The sequence below is a fragment of the Hyla sarda genome, chromosome 5, assembly GCF_029499605.1.
Source record: "Hyla sarda isolate aHylSar1 chromosome 5, aHylSar1.hap1, whole genome shotgun sequence".
NCBI classification, from domain to species: Eukaryota; Metazoa; Chordata; class Amphibia; order Anura; family Hylidae; genus Hyla; species Hyla sarda.
In genome coordinates this window covers 337,106,136-337,127,719 of record NC_079193.1, presented here as the reverse complement: position 1 = coordinate 337,127,719, position 21,584 = coordinate 337,106,136, and the positions used below count along the sequence as shown (strand labels likewise).

At 43.9% G+C, this 21,584-nt stretch overlaps 1 protein-coding gene across 6 annotated transcripts in view; it reads right to left on the bottom strand.

Annotated features, from left to right (window-relative positions):
* Positions 1–18,741: 18,741 nt before the first annotated feature.
* The window catches only part of GRHL2 (grainyhead like transcription factor 2), a 169,928-nt gene continuing 167,085 nt past the window's right edge, over positions 18,742–21,584 (bottom strand). For all 6 annotated transcript variants that reach the window (XM_056522511.1, XM_056522510.1, XM_056522512.1 and 3 more), the window contains one exon: positions 18,742–20,456. In XM_056522511.1, the coding sequence (XP_056378486.1) occupies positions 20,339–20,456 (118 nt within the window). In that variant the 3' untranslated portion in view covers positions 18,742–20,338. The remainder of the gene's footprint in view (positions 20,457–21,584) is intronic.

Sequence of the window (21,584 nt, the reverse complement as noted above, 5' to 3'; positions counted from 1 at the left end):
ATGTAAATAGAATAACATGTAAATAAATGGTTAATTACTTGTTTCCATAGCGATGCAGGACCTGCTGGTCATGTGACTAGGTGAACTCTATGGTATTAAGCTTAAGGACCTTTTGAGGCCCTGTGACATAAGCAATCCCATTACACCATGTAATGGTGAATGGCAGATGTTCGGACCAGATCAGATTCGCCCCGCCCCCTGCCCATATAAGGGAGCGGCGGCCATGTTTCTCTCTCTTACCTCGTGGGCTGTCATGAGAGAAGGATCTGCGCAGCAGCTAACGCAGTGAGTTAGGCCTGAGCCTTGCGGCGACGGCTGAACAATCTAAGTATAGAGTGTATCACCTCCGAAACACTCTGCAGCATCACCGGACCTAATAACTCCCCTAAATCCGGACAGATCTGCAAATCTCTCCCTAAATTCAGAGACGGTATATCTAGCTCAAGGTCCGCAACTACTGCCAGTCACTAAGCAACCTAAGGACTGTTTGTATGAGACTGTTACTGTGCCGTGGATATTGCAAGCACTTCAGAAAAAAGTTATTCAAGTTCAATCTCTTTGTGGACCTTCAGTTATTTTATGCACCTATCGTTACTGGGAAGGGCGGCGATAGGCCGGAACATTGATTCAGCATACCAGCCCTCAGCCTGGCATCACGAACTCTAAGGTTAACACAGTGTCCCAAATGGAGCCACCCTCACCTGGTGTCCAAAGGAGCAGCTAACCCTGGTACTTTAGGGGGCGCTACCAGACAGCCAGTCAGTGCATGCACTTCAGTAATACAGGTGATTTACCAGTAAAATGCCCATTCTGATTGGTCAGTTCCTCCAGTTGGGACACATTTTACAGATCTGGACTGTCTGTACATTGTATGTTGAGTCTAGTTTCAAGTTACGATGGTCCAGAAAAAAATATTGTATGTTGAAACTATTGTTGAGGCCATTGTAAGTTGAGGGATCAATGGCATATCCAAAGACAGGGGACCCTTGTGTCATGCGTTTGTGCTAATTATCAGCTATGTTTGAAAACAAATACATCTTCACCTCCAAGAAAACTCCTTTTGCAAATAAAGGAACATTTTCTTTACGTCCGCACAGGAATTGGGGCCTCTCGTTTTATAGCCCATATTCGGGATGTTCACAATGGAGACGTGTCCACTGTTAGATTGGCTGGCATTGAGAAAGTTGAAACTCGCCCTAGAGGTGGAGACAGACACCTTATTTTCTCGGAAAAAGAAGCCCGCTGGATAATCCGGCTGAACGCATTAGGTCCACTTGGCTTGAATGATAAAAATAAGATGGTGCCTGTCTCCACTAAGCCTCCTCGCTGTATGTACAAATAGGTATTGTTTTTTGGATATTTATATTTGCACTTAATCTTGCACTTTATTGTTGTTATGTTACCATGGTAATGCCCGAGAGGAAATCCCATAAGAACGCTACCTGGATGCATTGACGTCAGTACGGGCCAGACGAAGCGCCCTAGCACACGAAACATGTCGCCGCCCCCGTGAACGCCCGCAGCCTCACGTGTTCCACCTCCTGCTCCCTGTGTATCTGTCGTGTAGATGTTCATATATTTACCATGAATAAAGCCTGAAGTTTTCTACAAAGATTACGGTGAGTGCTTCCTCACTCTTCTCTTATGTGGAAAGAATTATTGGAGTGCTTCTATTTCACTGATAAGAGCACCGCCAATAGTTTGAAGCCTATTACGGACAGTAACACTTGCTGTAGGCTTGCTACTTTTGAAGGTATCTTTTTAATTCTTGGTTAGTGGTGCCAGGCTTGGTTGGTAGAGATGAGCGAACTTACAGTAAAATCAATTTGTCATGATCTTCTCGGCTCGGCAGTTGATGACTTTTCCTGCATAAATTAGTTCAGCTTTCCGGTGCTCCCGTGGGCTGGAAAAGGTGGATAAAGTCCTAGGAGACTCTCTCCTAGGACTGTATCCACCTTTTCCAGCCCACCGGAGCACCTGAAAGCTGAACTAATTTATGCAGGATTATGTTATAAACTGCCAAGCCGAGAAGTTCGTGACGAATTGAATTTACTGTAAGTTCGCTCATCTCTATTGGTTGCTTTGGGAGTATAAGTAATATAACTTTACATGATGCAGTTAAATCCAGGTAATTTTTTTTTAAGCCAAAGTACGCCAAGATGGGACTACATGATGGGAATGGAATAAACATCACAACACAACAACTTTCTCATACAGTAAATGGTAAAATCTTATTTGGGTCCAGATGCCTCTGTGGTGTCCCGGTACCGTATTGCATACCGTACCTTGTATGGTGGTCCCCAAAGTCAGAGTTACTACGTTCAGGTAGGGTCCCCCAGGTGGGACAGCCCCTAGTCGCCTCTTTTCTTTTCTAATTTTGTTATATTTAAATGGATATATTTAATATAATGTATATTAGTATGCTTACCTTGGTAGCGTAGCAGGACCTTCGGTCATGTGACTATGTTAATTCCTCTATAGTATGTTGGAGGTCCTTGGGTCACATGTTTACCCATAACTCTTTGTACAGAAGATTGACAGTTGTTATGGACCAGTGAGCTTAAACAAAATATGGACCAGTGAGCAAAACAAAATAAACTGGGTCATGTTGTGACCATGACCCAACAGTTGCAAAAAATTTATTTAGGGTAGGGTCATATGGGGCACATCCGTAGTGTTTTTCACGCTGCGGATGCGCCGTCGGCAGTCACAGAGGGATGCAGAGTGACAAGGCTGGTGCAATGATTTTTGCCACCCTAGGAGAAAGCTAATTTTGCCGCCCCTTGACCCCAGTCATTGGCTCCGCCCTGTGACAACTTGACCCCAGTCATTGGCTCCACCCTTTGCCCCAACTTACTACTGTGGTGACACACTGTAACAAATCTCCTCCTCACGTGGTGGATGTATGGAGGTGCGCGCTATGTCAGGATGCTGGGCGGACCTTACCTGCCTGTCTGGCCTTAGAGGTGGCACTGCGGTCCTCCAGCAGACAGAAGAATGCAGTTTATTATGGTACGGGGGTGGGGGTGCGATGGTGTTGCTGGCTGGGTGGGTGCTTTGGATGCTCCCTTGCTATTAATTTTCTTGCAGCGGACAGAGTGGTGCCCCATCAAGAGGATGCTCTAGGCGGCTGCCTAGTTTGCCTGTAGGCAGAACCAGCCCTGCAGAGTGAGCTCTCGGCTGCAGCCGGTAGCTCTGTGTGTCCTCTTGTAGTGGTGCATTTCTACAGATGATAATCCGCCACTACAGTCCCTCTGTGACTGTCGTCGGCTCATCTGCAGCATGAAATACGCTACGGATGCGCTGCGTGTGACCCTGCAGAATGGAAAAGGTCTTCGGGGGAAAAAAATTTTGGAACGTATCCAAGATTTCCAACCTACCCCAACTAAAATCCACCCCTTTTCCAAGATTCCACCAATTTAAAAAAAAGAAGAAGAAAAAACAAGAATAACCTCCCAACTAAAACTTGACATCCTGCATGTCTTCCAGCCTCTTATAGGCGGCTGGCATTACTCCACTGGCCAGCGTTCGGAACAGTTAGTTCCGAACACTGAGTGCATGCTGCGGGGGTCGGCCACTCCCCTCGTGATGTTACACCACCCCCCCGGCCGTCACACCCCCTTCCATAGACTTGCATTGAGGTGCGTGGCGTAGGTTAGTGAGGGCAAGACTGATAGCTCCGTCAGAGATTTCACCTGTATATATGTCTTAGCGATGCATATACAGTTGACATTGGAGGTCTACAGTACCATGACCTAGATCCTCACAGCTCGCATACTTCAAGGGCCCCTAATGGGAACGGCGTTCCTGCTATGGAAAAAGTGCTGAAGCGTTGTTCTCGTGTTCTTGCAGGACTGAGGGCATGTATAGTATCACACATGGAGAGGTCTAAGGCTCAGTTTGTAAACATCACAGTGACACGAGAAGTGGAGGATACAGATACACTCATCTCTGACTCTTGGAATATGCAGGCTTTAGACAGATAATTCAGCATGGAGTGAAAAACTAGGAATATCTCAAATTCATGAGAGTGATAAAGCCTAGTGACTTCTGGGTCTCCAGCTGCTGCAAAACTACAACTCCCAGCATGCCCTGACAGCTGAGAGTCCCAGATTGCAGATCACTGATCTAGCGCCACATTATAGTTTTGACAACCTCCAGAAACAGAGACACCCACATGTATAGGTCCCAGGTACTTTTGATGCTTTCACCCCTATATGCAGGTCTTTTTAGGGTGATATTCCACAGGGGGGACGCACTGTGGATCTTCTGCAGATAACAACATTGGCGAAAATGTTGTGGATTTTCCACTATGGAAATTTCGCAGCATTTCAGCCCAGTGTGGAAGAATTCTTAGGATATGTCCACACATGAGAAAATTCGGCAATGTCATTTATTTTCTGAATCAATTTTCTGCTGAAATTTCCGAAAATGTGTTCTTCTACAGTGATTTTTGTTCGGGCAGCCTTTGTTGCACCAAAAATCACTGTGTAGCCCTAGCCTTGGGTGCTGTAGGTTCATATTATTTACTCACTGTATTATCAAGGCACTGTACAACAGTTAGATGGGCTCTCCAACTGTTTTTTAGGTATTGTGAAAAATCACACTTCTACTTAAAGGGGTACTCCCGTGGAAAATTAAATAAAAAAAATTATCTGGTGCCAGAAAGTTAAACAGATTTGTAAATCACTTCTATAAAAAAAAAAAAAAATCTTAATCCTTAAAGTACTTTTTAGGGGCTGTATACTAAAGAGAAATCCAAAAAACAAATGCATTTCCTCTGATGTCATGACCACAGTGCTCTCTGCTGACCTCTGCTGTTCATTTTAGGAATTGTCCAGAGCAGCATATGTTTGATATGGGGATTTTCTCCTGTTCTGGACAGTTCCTAAAATGGACAGCAGAGGTCAGCAGAGAGCACTGAGGTCAGAACATTAAAGGAAATGCATTTCTTTTTTGGATTTCTCTTTAGTATACAGCCCCTAAAAAGTACTGGAAGGATTAAGATTTTGTAATAGAAGTGATTTACAAATCTGTTTAACTTTCTGGCACCAGTTGATTTAAAAAATAAAAAAAAAGTTTCCACGGGAGTACCCCTTTAACCCCTTCATGACCCAGCCCATTTTCACCTTCATGACCTGGGCATTTTTTGAAAATCTGACCACTGTCACTTTAAGCATTAATAACTTTGGAATGCTTTTACTTATCATTCTGATTCCGAGAATGTTTTTTCGTGACATATTCTACTTTATGTTATTGGTAAAATGTCACTGATATTTGTATCCTTTCTTGGTAAAAAATCTAAAAATTTCATGAAAATTTTGAACATTTAGCATTTTTTAACTTTGAAAGTCTCTGCTTGAAAGGAAAATGGATATTCCAAATAAATTACATATTGATTCACATATACAATATGTCTACTTTGTGTTTGCATAAAAAAATTTGACAAGTTTTTACTTTTGGAAGACATCAGAGGGCTTCAAAGTTCCGCAGCAATTTTCCAATTTTTCTCAAGATTTTCAAAATCGTAATTTTTCAGGGACCAGTTCAGGTTGGAAGTGGATTTTAAGGGTCTTCATATTAGAAATACACCATAAGTGACCCCATTATAAAAACTGCACCCCCCAAAGTATTCAAAATGACATTCAGTAAGTGTTTTAACCCTTTAGGTGTTTCACAGGAATAGCAGCAAAGTGAAGGAGAAAATTCTAAATCTTCATTTTTTACACTCGCATTTTCTTGTAGACCCAATTTTTGAATTTTTACAAGGGGTAAAAGGAGAGAAATCACCCTAAAATTTGTAACCCAATTTCTCTTGAGTAAGGAAATACCTCATATGCGTATGTAAAGTGTTCGGCGGGCGCAGTAGAGGGCTCAGAAGGGAAGGAGCGACAATGGGATTTTGGAGAGTGAGTTTTTCTGAAAGGGTTTTTGAAACAGTGGACTGTGCAAATCAAAAATTTTATTTTTCATTTTCACAGACCACTGTTCCAAAAATCTGTCATACGCCAGTGGGGTGTAAATGCTCACTGCACCCCTTATTACATTCCGTGAGGGGTGTAGTTTCCAAAATGGGGTCACATATGGATATTTATTGTTTTGTGTTTGTCAGAACTGCTGTAACAATCAGCCAGCCCTGTGCAAATCGCCTCAAATGTACATGGCGCACTCTCCCTTCTGGGCCTTGTTGTGCGCCCCCAGAGCACTTTGCGCCCACATATGGGGTATCTCCATAGTCGGGAGAAATTGTATTACAAATTTAGAGGGTCTTTTTTCCCTTTTACCTCTTGTGAAAATGAAAAGTATAGGGCAACACCAGCATGTCAGTGTAAAAAAATTATTTTTTTACACTAACATGCTGGTGTAGACCCCAACTTCACCTTTTCATAAGGGGTTAAAGAAGAAAAAGCCCCCCAAAATTTGTAAGGCAATTTCTCCCGAGTACGGCGATACCCCATATGTGTCCCAAAACTGTTGCCCTGAAATACGACAGGGCTCCAAAGTGAGAGAGCGCCATGCGCATTTGAGGCCTGAATTAGGGATTTGCATAGGGGTGGACATAGGGGTATTCTATGCCAATGATTCCCATACAGGGTGCCTCCAGCTGTTGCAAAACTCCCAGCATGCCTGGACAGTCAATACTGGGAGTTATTATTTTGCAACAGCTGGAGGCTCCGTTTTGGAAACAGTAGCGTACCAGACGTTTTTCATTTTTTTGGGGAGGGGGGCTGTGTAGGGGTATGTGTATATGTAGTGTTTTTTACTTTTTATTTTAGGTTAGTGTCAGTGTAGTGTAGTGTTTTTAGGGTACAGTCACATGGGCAGAGGTTCACAGCAAGTTTGCCGCTGGAAGTTTGAGCTGCAGCGCAAAATTTGCGCCATCTCAAACTTGCAGCACTCACTGTAAACCTCCGCCCATGTGAGTGTACCCTGTACATTCACATTGGGGGGAGGGGGCAAACATCCAGCTGTTGCAAACTCCGAGCATGCCCTTTGGCTGTCCGTGCATGCTGGGAGTTGTAGTTTTGCAACAGCTGGAGGCACACTGGTTTGGAAACACTAAGTTAAGTAATAAACTTTCAAGTGTTTTGCAACCAAACTTAGTGTTTCCAAACCAGTGTGCCTCCAGCTGTTGCAAAACTACAACTCCCAGCATGCATGGTCTGTCTGTGCATGCTGGGAGTTATAGTTTTGCAACAATTGCAACAGCTGGAGGCACTGAGGTAGGAAACGGACAATGTTTCCCAACTAGTGTGCCTCCAGTTGTTGCAAAACTACAACTCCCAGCATGCCCAGACTGCCCAGGCATGCTGGAAGTTGTAGTTCGGCAATATCTGAAGGATCAGATGTTGCCGAACTACAACTTCCAGCATGCTTGGGCAGTCTGGGCATGCTGGGAGTTGTGGTTTTGCAACATCTGGAGGTCCACAGTTTGGAGACCACTGTATAATGGTCTCCAATCTGTGCTCTTCCAGATGTTAGAGAACTACAACTCCCAGCATGCCTGGACAGACTGAGCATGCTGAGATTTGTAGTTTTTCAACATCTGGAAGAGCACAGATTGGAGACCATTATACAGTGGTCTCCAAACTGAGGACCTCCAGATGTTGCAAAACTACAACTCCCAGCATGCTCAGAAAGCCAAAGGCTGTCTGGGCATGCTGGGAGTTGCAGTTTTGAAACTCCCAGAGGCAGCAGTGAGATCGCTTTACGGCGATCTCACTGCTGCCAATGAAGATGCCGCACTGCTGCCGGAAACTCACCTCCGGGACGCAGCGCCGCCGGGACCGCATGGAGGACGTCGCTCGCGCCGGGACCGCTCGGGACACCGCTCGGACGGGTAAATGACGCCGGGGGACGGGTCAGGGACACTTAGCAGAGCAGTGTGTGTCCCGATCCCCGTGATGAACATTTTGAAACCCCCCGTGGTCGCATGGTAAGATGGCTGGCTATCAGTGATAGCCACCATCTTTCCGGGCGCTGCGGGGTGCCGCGAGTAGCGGCAAACATTTTCATGACGTACCTGTATGTCATGGGTCGGGAACACCTTGCCACCCATGACGTACAGGTATGTCATAGGTCGGGAAGGGGTTAACCTCTTAAGGACCCAGGACGTATGGGTACGTCCTGGGTCCCGGTCCTGCGATATAACGCGGGGTCACACGGTGACCCCGCATCATATCGCGGCGGGCCCGGCGTCATAGTGAAGCCGGGACCCGCCTCTAATAGCGAGCGGCACTGAACGCTGTGCCGCGTGCTATTAACCCTTTAGCCGCGCGCTCAAAGCTGACCCGCACGGCTAAAAACGAAAGTGAAAGTTGCCGGTTAGCTCAGGGAGCTGTTCGGGATCGCCGCGGTATAATCGCAGCATCCCGAACAGCTGTAGCACAGGAGGAGGTCTTCTTACCTTCTCCTGTGCTGTCCGATCGCCGAATGAATGCTTCAAGCCTGAGATCCAGGCTAGAGCATTCAATCGCCGAAAACACTGATTGATCCATTCCTATGGAGATGGATCAATCAGTGTAAAAGATCAGTACATGCAATGTTATAGCCCCCCCTATGGGAGCTATAATGTTGCATAAGAAAAGTGTAAAAAAATCATTAACCCTTTCAATTATCCCTTCCCCTAATAAAAGTTTGAATCACCCGGCATTTCCAAAAATAAAAAAAACATTATGTAAATAATAATAAAACATATGTGGTATCGCCGCGTGCGGAAATGTCCAAATTATAAAAATATACCGCTTTTTAAACCGCTCGTTCAATGGCGTACGCGCAAAAAAATTCCAAAGTCCAAAATAGCGCATTTTTTATCACTTTTTATACCACAAAAAAGTGAATAAAAAGTGATCAAAAAGTCTGATCAGAACAAAAATGGTACCACTAAAAACTTCAGATGACGGCGCAAAAAATGAGTCCTCAAAGCCCCCTGAACACACAAAAATAAAAAAGTTATAGGGGTCAGAAGATTACCATTTTAAACGTATAAATTTTCCTGCATGTATTCATGATTTTTTTCTGAAGTGATACATAATCAAACCTATATAAGTAGGGTATCATTTTAACCGTATGGACCTACAGAATAAAGATAAGGTATCATTTTTGACAAAAAATGTACTGCGTAAAAACAGAAGCCCCCAAAACTTACAAAATAGTGTTTTTTCATCAATTTTGTCGCACATTGATTTTTTTTCCCGTTTCACCGTAGATTTTTGGGTAAAATGACTAATGTCATTACAAAGTAGAATTAGTGACGCAAAAATTAAGCCATTATATATAATTTTAGGTGAAAATTTTTAAGAGTTATGATTTTTTAAAGTTAAGGAGGAAAAATTGAAAATGAAAAAACGGAAAAAGCCCGGGTCCTTAAGGGGTTAAAGGATTGTGCCGTCATTAAAGGGGTACTGCGGAGGGGGAAAAACGTTTTCAAATCATCTGGTGGCTTAATCCTTCCAGTACTTTCAGCAGCCGTATGCTTAAAAGGAAGTTGTGTAGTTGTTTCCATTCTGACCACAGTGTTCTCTGCTGACACCTCTGTTCATGTCAGGAACTGTCCAGAGCAGGAGCAAATCCCAGAAGCAAACCTCTCCTGCTCTGGGAAGTTCCTGACATGGACAGATATAGCAGCAGAGAGCACTGTAGTCAGACTGGAAAGAACTACACAACCTCCTCTGGAGCATACAGGTGCTAAAAAGTACTGGAAGGATTAAGATTTTTAAATAGCTGCAATACCTGTTTTCATGCTGTTCTGATCCTATTCTAAGAGGGATCTCCATAGAGTGATGTAACAGAACAGAGAAAGCTTTGAAGTAGTTCCAAAAGAATTCCAGACTATGAGAAGGTTCTTCAAAAGAACAAGATTCAAAGAATCTTAATTATCTGTTTGTGTATTGTGTGAGATAAATACGCAGGATAAAGGCCCAACACTCCCGAGAACCAGTGAGAACATATGGGTGGAAGCCTTTTATCTGCCCCGCCTGGGAACCTTGGCGTGTGCCCATCGTACAGGAAATACAGCAGTAGAACCGCTAACATCTGAAGGGAATCTCCGGCCAATCTCACCGCCATAACAATCCACAGTCACAGCTTCATGTTAAGGGTGAAAGAAGACGCATCTGGTAACTTTAATCTTTCTGTGTTGATCCAGATGAAGCCAAACACAAAGCTTCAAAAAACATAATGTTCATGACTTCAAGTCTGACATTGAGAACAAAGTCTAAGATCACCCACTCATGTCAATGTGATTCGGACATGTTACCAACAAAGGCAAAAAACTACCGACATATCATCAGAAAATGAAATAATTATTAAATCTAAGAATAATGTGTTATTATAAAAAAAAAATGTAACATTTTGTGTGAATCCTGGTCACTGTTCTTAAAGTGTCCATGGCCAGTTCCACCTGATTTTAAAGATGGCAGCCGTGGCCACTTTAAAACAAGAAACAGACAGCGCTCTGTAGTGTGATACCATTATCAAACGGGCTTACCACACAGAGTTACAATCCGCCAAGTGTTACCATAGATAAAAACAGTAGTGTTAGGTGCCTGCAGCCACCCCCACGTCCAATTCCAAATGAATGCAAAAGTAACCTCCAATATAGCGACGGATACATAAGTACGGATCAAGGTTTATTCACCATGAATAAACCTTGATCCTTACTTGTGTGTCCAGCGCCTTTGAATCCCGACGCTATATCGGTGGTCACTTTAAGTCAGTGAGCAGAAGCTGCCGGTATGTGTGATGCCCCTGATGTTGTGCCCCCAGGGGACATCAGGAAGTCGTGAGCCTGGACCTTGGAGTGGACTCGGGGGCGGTAAATCAAACAATTGCCCACCTTAGCTTAGTGCTCCACTGCCCAGACATAGCAGTAGGTCCAACTATGGGGCAGAGAAGCAGTGGAGGACAGAAGCAGCAGGTCAGTATGTCTGTGGGGGTCACCTACCCACTATTACTGTATATATGGGGACATTTAGGAGATGGAGCCTATAACTATCTGGGGACACAGAGGGGGCCTATAAATATATATAGAAGCAGTATATGGGCCTACAACTATACAAGGGGCAGTATAAAGGTCTACAACCCAGTATAGGGTCCTACAACTATGTTAGGAGTAGTATAAAGACCTACAACTATATATGGGGGCAGTATAAGGGCCTACAATTATATATGAGGCCAGTATAGGGACCTACAACTATATATTGGGGCAGTCATGAGGGCTTACAACAATATATGAGGGTGTGATGTCCCAGTACGGGATATAGTCCTGTACAGTACTTAGGCCCTGTCAGGTTGAGTCCCTCTGTGTCCTAGGGGCCCTCCTGCAGTGTCTCCCCCATAGTAATATATATTATGTATAGTGTTATGTGTGTTATGTATAAAGGACCTTTAAGGACCTTTGAGTTAGTCACATGATAACGTGTTCACATGATGTGTTTGTTACCCAGAGAGCACCAGCTAACCAGGTGACCTGCAGCTTGACCTATGGGCTTCTGGCTCAGCCCCTCTTTATAAGAGGGGCAGCCATTACAATCTCTCTCTTAGATCCTGAGGCAGAGTAAAGACCAGATGTCTCAGAGCCAGTGTCCAGCACATCTGGAGGCCTCAAGCCTAACCTCAGCCACATGTCAGTAAGTCAAGTCATCTATGTCTGCTGTCACTACCTACAGTCAAGTAAAGTCTATAGTCAAGTCTATTATAGTCAGCGTGGCTGTCCTAAAGTCTAACAAAGTCACTGCAAGCTGTGAGGTCCTTCTGTGTTACTGGCCACCTCTATGGAATCCTGGCCTAGCTGTAAAGACTATTTCCATCTGTCTACCTCAGTAAAGCTACCGTTAACCCTAACCTGGTCTTGGACTATTATTGCCCTGCCTAACCTTGGGATAGTGGAGCTACCTTCGGGTGGTTACTTAGGTAAACCACCCCCTGGCGTCACAAACATTTAGAGGTTAATAATACCTGCCCCTGGGCTACAAGATCTGCCTTATACACCTCACCTTCACACCCCACGGCTCACCACAAGGGCAGTATAGGGACCTACAACTATATATGGGGGGCAGTGTAAGGACCTTCAATATATGAGGATAGAATAGGGGCCTACAACTATATATGGGGGCAGTATAAAGGCCTACAACTATATATGGGGGCAGTATAGAGGCCTACAACTATATCGCGGGAAGTATAAAGGCCTACAACTATATATGGGGGCAGTATAGAGGCCTACAACTATATAGCGGGAAGTATAAAGGCCTACAACCATGGGGGCAGTATTTGGGCCTAGTAGCACATGAGTGAAGCAACGCAGCACTCACCCTCCAGGAGGCTCCAGTGAAGATCCTTTATTCAAAGATTAGAAGGTGCAGGGGTACATTGGGAACATAGGGATAAAACACGCTGTCTCAAGGGGAACAGCAACAGCTCAGTTTCGCAGTAAGACGAGCTTAGTCTATGGGACCTGTGGCAAATCCATATCCAGATCACGATAGTCTCGGGCTTTGAAGTTGGGAACTTTGAAAAGATATTTAACCTCCAGACCATCACTGTATGTACTCTTCAAGAAGGTGAGCAGACCACTTGTCCATCTACCTATACAGTCCTTTTCATCTACAAAAATACCGCACTATGGAGCACCACCTGATTTCTTTTCTCTATAACTTCTTTGTTCTCAGATAGGAATATATGCAACGTGTTTATTGCAGCCATAAAATATGGAAGCCATAGCTGTAAAATCCCCAAGACGATATGTATTTTTATAGATCCTTGGGAGATCCTTCAATGCAAGTACATACAGGAACGGGGTAATGACTGATCTTTCTACGTTTACGCGATATGTGCCCGGCTTGAGGAAAAATCCTCGAACTGAGCCATAATTCAGCAATGACCGCTCTTTGTTTCCAGTCACGTTTATGTCCATGGCAACAGTTGAAGTCAACAAATCCAGAAAGGTAGCGGGTTATTTTTGGCTGATTTATTGGCCCATGCTATGTGAAAACTTATTTTTTGCCCCCCTCCCCCCCCCCCCCTAAAAAAGCAGATTCTCATTTTACTTACTTCTATAGCGATCGGTATTTGATGGTCAGGGGTCAAGTCCTGGGAAAAGTAGTGTAGGAACTTACCCACTCAAGGGCTGATCCTGCAGGACTCCTGCTAACGAAAACAGTGTTTCTGCTATGAAAAAAAGTGCAGGAACTTCGTTCCCATGCGTTCCTACAGGACTTGAGCACTGTTCACTCTCCATTTGTCTACATGTGAGACATATAGACAAACGTGAACAAGCAGCCATTATGAATGCGTAGGTGGTTGCATGAGGGGACATTTTATTAAGGCTTAGATGACAGTTTTGTGGTGTAAAAAAAAAAAAGTCACTAACTTTTAGGCAAGCCTCGTTATGTGGGGACATTTTTTTTCGTTTTCCTGTATTTTGCTCAAAAATAGAGAGTAGAGATGAGCGATCTTACAATAAATTTGATTCGTCACGAACTTCTCGGCTCGGCAGTTGATGACATTTCCTGCGTTAATTACTTCAGCCTTCAGGTGCTCCGGTGGGCTGGAAAAGGTGGATACAGTCCTAGGAAAGAGTCTCCTAGGACTGTATCCACCTTTTCCAGCCCACCGGAGCATGGGAAAGCTGAACTAATTTATGCCGGAAAAGTCATCAACTGCCGAGAAGTCCGTGACGAATCGAATTTACTGTAAGTTCGCTCATCTCTAATAGAGAGCATAGTGCAAAAAAAAAGGGATTTTTTTTTACACCAGTTTTCTGCTGTAAATATTTAAAAAATATTTTTAAAAAGTGTAAACCCGCGAGTAGTGAACATATAATCCGCTAGGGGCTGAAATGCGTTGGTGACTGATCGGACTTCTCTTGTGCATTGCATGTAATTGTGAACCCCATATCTGGTTTTAAAGAAGCTTTGAATAAAGCAGTGTTTCCCCAACAAGGGCAACTCCAGCTGTTGCAAAACTACAACTCCCAGCATGCCCGGACAGCCTTCGGCTGTCCGGGCATGCTGGGAGTTGTAGTTTTGCAACAGCTGGAGGCACCCTGGTTGGAAAACAATGGAAAAAAGGATAAGGATGTTTTAACAGTACTGTGTGCTGGTCATGGATACTTGTTCACCACATACCGCGAGGAGTTGGGTCGTGCACCATCGAGCCTTCAGCAAAATTCATAAAAGAGAGAACGACAACGAGGGAGATTTATCAATACCCGTTCAGAGGAAAAGTTTCCTAGTTGCCCACAGCAACCAATCAGATCGCTTCTTTAATTTTTAACAAGGCCTGTGAAAAATGAAAGAAGCGATCTGATTGGTTGCTATGGGCAACTGGGCAACTTTTCCTCTGCACAGGTTTTGATAAATCTCCCCCATAATGTTTAAAAGGGGTTGGCCACCTGTCTACAGATTTTTTAGAAACCATTTCCCTGAGTTCAATAGGCGACTTACACATACACAGCTGCTCTGCAGCCCCGTTCTCATTAGCAATGCAGATCGCTCCCCCATCCTTGTATGCGGCCAGACAGCTTATCGGCCTCTGCCTATGGAGGAGCATGTGGCAATACACGTCACTATGCCTCCTCTGCTGCACCTGCGCGCTGTGGTTGCCTGCAGTGTACTGCTATGGAGGAGTTATGGTGTTGTGTACGGTCATATGCTCCTCCATAGGCAGCCATGTATGGACAATGAGTCGTCCGGCTGCATGCAAGGATGGGGGAGCGAGCTGCATCACGCAAACAGGGTAACAGACAAAGCAGAGTGTATGAATAAATTGTTTAGTTATCAAAAACCTGTAGAAAGGTAGCCAAGCCTTTTAAATAAAGTTTTATGTTAAAGTGTAAGTTTAACCCCCTGAAATTGTGCAAAACAGCATGCGGGTGGGTATATGGTATGTAGGTAGTGTTGAGCGGCATAGGCCATATTTGAATTCGCGATATTTCGAATACAATATTCGTCATGTATTTGCTAAATTTGCATATTCGTAATATTCGCGTTTTAATTCCGCATATGCGAAAACATTTGCATATGCGCAAATTAGCATAAACGAAAATTCACATATGCGAAAATTATCATATGCGAAAATTTGCATATGCGAAAATTCATACGCCAGTCTCACACAGTAGTATTAGAACCTTCTTTACACCACACAAGCTGGAAGCAGAGAGGGATGATCACTGTGATGTGTACTGTGAAAAAAAAAAAAAAGAATATCGTAGTTACGAATATATAGTGCTATATTCGCGAATCCGCAAATATGCGATATTCGTGAATAAAATTCGTATTGTGAATATTCGCGAGCAACACTATATGTAGGTACAGGAGGCTATGATGTGTTTGAGTCATTGCTTTACACAAGAGCCTATCGACATTCATTTGCCTAGACATTCACAGTTGTGCCTTGTTGTTTAGGCCTCGTTCACATTGCCGTCGGATGCCGCTATTTGGAGTTCTGTTGGCAATCTGGCCAGAAGGATGACCGGATCACCAACTGATCCCCTGCAAGTGAATGGGGTCCATTGGGACCCGATAGTAACGATTTGCATCCAACCCGTTTTAGGGTCCGATCGTCCCAAAAAAAGAAAAGAAAAAGAGCTGGTCAGACCATAAACGAGTCTGATACAAATGGCAATGTGAACCTAGCCTTACGTGTTTATGTGCTGCTATCTGGGAGTGTATACACACCCAATATATTTTTTCCATTCTGTCTTATTTGTAACACTTTGGTGAAATCGCTTGTGCGTGTACTAAAATCACCGGTATCACAAACCTATCCTAGTTCCATATTAGGCCTCCATTTTTTTCACCCCAGTTTTTATTGGTATTGGTGGTGATTTAAAGTGTTCTTCACAGATGTATGCATTATTATCTTGAATACACCTTCGGGCTCGTTCACACTGCTGCCGGGCTCTGTTATTTGGAGCTCAGTCGGTAAGTCTTCGGAACAACGGGAGTTTAGGGCATGTGCTGGTAAACTACCAGATTCTCAACTGATCCCACTTAAGTCAATGGGATCCATCTGGACCTGGTGATGACCCAGTGAAGTCAGTTGTTCTCTGACCCATTTTGAGGCCGCTTGGCGCAACGGGAAGGAGCACAATCACTATGTGAACCTAGCCTTAGTGTTCCTAGTGATCTGGACGCATATCTTTGTACTGTTTTCAGTCTGACTATTGCTACTCTAAATTTATGTCAGTCTGGGCAGGGTCACACGGAGCGGATTCACATATTTCACACTGCAGATACGCCGAGGGCAGTCACAGTGGGACTGCTGAGCAAGCTCCAGGGTACGGCCGGACAGCTGTGTGTCAGCTCGTAGCGTCCGATCTCTACAATGGGAAATCCGCCACTACGAATGGACACACAGAGCTACCCGGCTGCAACCAGGAGCTCGCTCTGTAGTCCCACTGTGACTGCCGTCTGCGCATCTGCAGCGTGAAATACACTGTGGATGTGCCCTGAGTGACCCTGCCCTTTCTGTGTATTTTTCTCAATAAAGTTGTTTGCATGATTTACCTAGTATCTGGTGTGGTTTATAGGTATATTTAACTGTAATATATATGGCGGTGTGTATGAAGTCTCAGGCTATGTGCGCACTTTTTAAACTGTATTTTCTGGTCTATTTCTTTCATTTGTTTAAACTTATTTATTAAATTTTTTTTACGTTTTGTGCTACAGCAAATGCTATTATGTCATTTCCAAACCAGCCATTTTTTGGGGGGACGAAAACAGCCCAAAGAACATGTGATAACACAGATTTTGCAGCTGTAGCAATAACATTTTACTGAATGCGAATTATCAGCCATTTATGTCATGAGTCCAGTGGCACTCAAAATAAAATAATAAATCATTCTTTTTTTTTTTTGTTTTTTATCGAAAACCTGTGAAGCTCATTAAAAAAAAAAAAAAAAAAACATACTGGCCCTTATTTACTAAAAGTGGAGTGTAGTTTTCTTTGTGTTTTTTTTCCCAACAGATATTTTTCCACAGTATTTACTAATGTTTCCCCAGATTTTGCACTTTTTCCTACATTTTGCTTTTTTTTACACTGATCTGTCAGGTTTTCCTCAGCTCAAATCCACCACATTTTCTGTTGAAACCTTAGTAAATATGTTGTGATTTTTTGAAAATGTCAGGCACTTTTTGGTGACTGCACCCCCTGTCCCCAATTGCCACACCCCTATTGGGCTTTTCTCAGTAAAATGGAAAGTCGGTCATTTTTTTTTTTTTTTTCAATTCTGGCGCAGGACTCTGGCGCAAAACATGTCTGGTATAAAATTGTAAATCAGGGCCACTGAAAATGAACATAAATGTAAAAAAAACATAAATACATTTAAAAAAAACGACTAAGGCTAAGTACTGCATACTCTGCAAAGTATAAAAGGCAAAAAAAAAAATTCTAATGTAGAATAAGAAAAAGATGAAGCTTTATTTTAACGGAAAATGGAAGCCTTAGGGTCCTGCTTCATTTGGGATAGAGCAAGGTTTTCCACTTAAATAAGTTACATTGCTTTAAAAGACATTTTTACTACAAAAAAGGAGTGTAAAGGCTAAAACATTGCTTACAAATCCAGTTATGAGTTCCAGAATATTAAGTGACCTTCCAACCAAAATGATTTCCCCAGTAAAAAAAAAACAATATACAGAAACAACATCCATTTCATTTACAATTCCAAAATTTGGGAACCTAGGTGTAAAGAAAAATTCAAATGTGATGTGTGTATATATATATATATTATATATATATACATATATATATATATATATATATATATATATATATATATATATTATATATATATACACACACACACATTTTTTTTATGAAAAAAAGCCCATTTGTCCAGCTATTTCACATTCACCGAAATGATACAAACAATACCAGTCATATAATACACATCTATGTACAAAATTGCCACAATGTGAATTAAAATTAGGAATGATTTGAGATGAGAATGTGGAAGGTGTTCACACTATCAGATAACCTTAAGATACAACAATATACGTACAAGGTTCACCTTAAAACAAGCAAGTACCGTATTTTTCGCCGTATAAGACGCACTTTTTCTTCCCCAAAACTGGGGGGAAAAAGTCGGTGCGTCTTATACGGCGAATACACCCCTATCGCGGTGGTCCCTGCGGCCATCAACGGCCGGGACCCGCGGCTAATACAGGACGTCACCGATCGCGGTGATGCCCTGTATTAACCCTTCAGACGCGGCGATCAAAGCTGACCGCCGCGTCTGAAGGGAAAGTGACACTAACCCGGCTGTTCAGTCGGGCTGTTCGGGACCGCTGCGATTTCACCCTGGCGGTCCCGAACAGCCCGACTGAATAACCGGGTTAGTGATTACAGGACACCGGGGGGGACCTTACCTGCCTCCTCGGTGTCTTCTCCGTTCAGGGATCCCCTGTATGGCCGGCGCTCTCCTTCCTCGTCATCACGTCGTCGCGTACGTGCGTCGGCGTGCGTAACGACGTGATGGCGGCGACGGAGAGCGAGGATACCCGGCCGGCAGCAGAGACGTTCCGGAGCGACGGGGACACGGCGACAGCGATGGAGCGACATCCAGGGCAGCGGTGACGGGTCCGGAGTGGTGGGGACACGTGAGTATTAAATCCTATGCAGTGGTCTTCAATCTGATGACCTCCAGATGTTGCAAAACTACAACTCCCAGCATGCCCGGACAGCCGTTGGCTGTCCGGGCATGCTGGAAGTTGTAGTTTTGCAACATCTGGAGGTCCGCAGGTTAAAGACCACTATTGGGTTCAAAATCTTTATTTTTTTCGATTTTGCACCTATAAATTGGGTGCGTCTTATACGCCGGTGCGTCCTATAGAGCGAAAAATACGGTACTTAGAATGCCATATGTGCCCCCTTTCCCTATATTATGGAATGTTGTGAGTTTTAAAGGGGAACTCCAGTGGAAACAAGTGGAAAACAAATGTTTTTAAATCAACTGGTGCCAGAAAGTTAAACAGATTTGGAAATTACTTCTATTAAAAAATCTGAAGTACTTCACAGTCTGACCACAGTGCTCTCTGCTGACACCTCTGTCTGTGTCAGGAACTGTCCAGATTAGAAGCATAGCCCCATAGAAAACCTTTCCTGCTCTGGACAGTTCCTGACATGGACAGAGGGGTCAGCAGAGAGCACTGTTGTCAGACTGGAAAGAACTTCACAAATTTCTCTGAAGTATATCTGTAGTATAGGAAGTAGTACATGAAGTACTGGAAGGGTTTAGATTTTTTAATAGAAGTAATTTACAAATCTGTTTAACTTTACATTTAACCATTTGATTTGAAAACATTTTTTTTCCCCACCGGAGTTCCCCTTTAAGGGGTCATCTGCTCTTGCTGCACAGATCGCCAGAATTCGGGATGATTTTGGAATTGGTAGCTAGTGTTCAAATTCCCTGCAGCGCCACCACATGGTAAATGAAGTATTACACAGTGCACATTGAAAACAATAGGTTGTAACACATGAATATGTTGGGTCCTCCAGAGTGGAATATTTGGAAAGACCCCCTTCTGTTACTCCAAATTTTCTAATATAGTATTTGAAAATGTTTTTTTTTTTTTTAACCCAGTAACCACTTATGTTCCTGTCCAGTTGACCACTATTGGAGTGCATGTACGAAAGTGGAGAAGTCAAAAGGCCTCATTTACCTCAACTTACACAGAAATGTCATCAGCTTTGGAAAACAAACATAGTTTTACACTTCCCCTTTAAGTACCAGATGAAGCGAAGTTTATATACCCTTGGTATTTTTGATTCTTAGAAAATCGCCATTGTGGCAGTAAACAAAAAAAATAACAAAAAATGAAAATATAATATTGCACTTTACAAAATAATTTGTACATTTAAAAAAAAAAATCACTTTTTAGATTACTTACAAATACTTTTTGTACATTCGATTTAAAAACCAGTCGATGGACCAAACAGAAAAATGCACAAGACCATGTCATTGGGCCCATAGGTTGTCCCCGCATTGCCGTAGACTATGGAGATACGACATAGAAACAAGGATTTCGGAAGTCATGGAAAGTACATCCTCTATAGCCCCATCCGCTTCCAACATTTGGAATTGAAATCTTCTTTTGTGATAGTGATGTACATCCAGAAAATGGTTTCATCCAAAGAGAATCCATCTTGGAGAGTATAAGAATATCAATATAAATACAGTTCTTGCCTCTTTTTATCTTACATGGGCCATGAGTTGACTCTTGTCATAGGCACTGGATAGAACTAGTCAATGTCTCTGATGGGGCAGGGACTGTAGGAGAACAGATCTCATCTCTGTTCAGGGACCTTCCTTCCCATCAGGCATCAGGTTGGCCGTGGGTTATATTTCCGTCAGTGTGATCTTGAAGCCTTGTTCCGCCATGCTTTCCACGTTCAGTATGAAGGTGTCCTCATTGGAGTAGTGCTCGATAATGTTATCATCCATATTCACCAAAATGCTAAATGCAGAAAAAGGACAAAAGCATTTATTAAAATTACTGAACTGATGGGACAAACATATATCTTTATGTATAAAACTCAACGTGAGTGCGTATGTGTAACGTATGTATGTTCCAGAATCAGAGATTGACTTTTAAAGGGGTACCCCCCCCCCCCAATACATCTTATCCCCTATCCAAAGTATAGAGGATAAGATGTCTGATGGCGGGATGACTGGCGATGCAGGGCAGAGGCTTGTGTCGTAATGGCCAAGCCCCCTTGATTCTATGGGGGGGGCGTGACGGCCTAGGCAGACAGCTGAGGAAGGCTCCCACGCCGAAACGCGTCCTTGTACTACACTATGGTATAATTAATCTTCACTGTGCATCACTGGTAAGTGCTGGGTATCATCTTTCTTCTACAGGTGGCTTTACCGCAGATTCCACTGAAGTGCCGACATATCCCTATACTGAACTTAATGATTGACAGTCTTCCTTATATACGGTGAATACACCCCTATCGTGGCGGTCCCTGCGGCCATCAACGGCCGGGACCCGCGGCTAATACAGGACATCACCGATCGTGGTGATGCCCTGTATTAACCCTTCAGACGCGGCGATCAAAGCTGACCGCCGCGTCTGAAGGGAAAGTGACACTAACTCGGCTGTTCAGTCGGGCTGTTCGGGACCGCCGCGATTTCACCGCGGCGGTCCCGAACAGCCCGACTGAATAGCCGGGTTAGTGCTTACAGGACACCGGGAGGGACCTTACCTGCCTCCTCGGTGTCTTCTCCGTTCAGGGATCCCCTGTATGGCCGGCGCTCTCCTTCCTCGTCATCACGTCGTCGCGTACGTGCGTCGGCGTGCGTAACGACGTGATGGCGGCGACGGAGAGCGAGGATACCCGGCCGGCAGCAGAGACGTTCCGGAGCGACGGGGACACCGCGACAGCGATGGAGAGACATCCAGGGCAGCGGTGACGGGTCCGGAGCGGCGGGGACACGTGAGTATTACCTCCTATGCAGTGGTCTTCAATCTGCGGACCTCCAGATGTTGCAAAACTACAACTCCCAGCATGCCCGGACAGCCAACGGCTGTCCGGGCATGCTGGGAGTTGTAGTTTTACAACATCTGGAGGTCCGCAGGTTG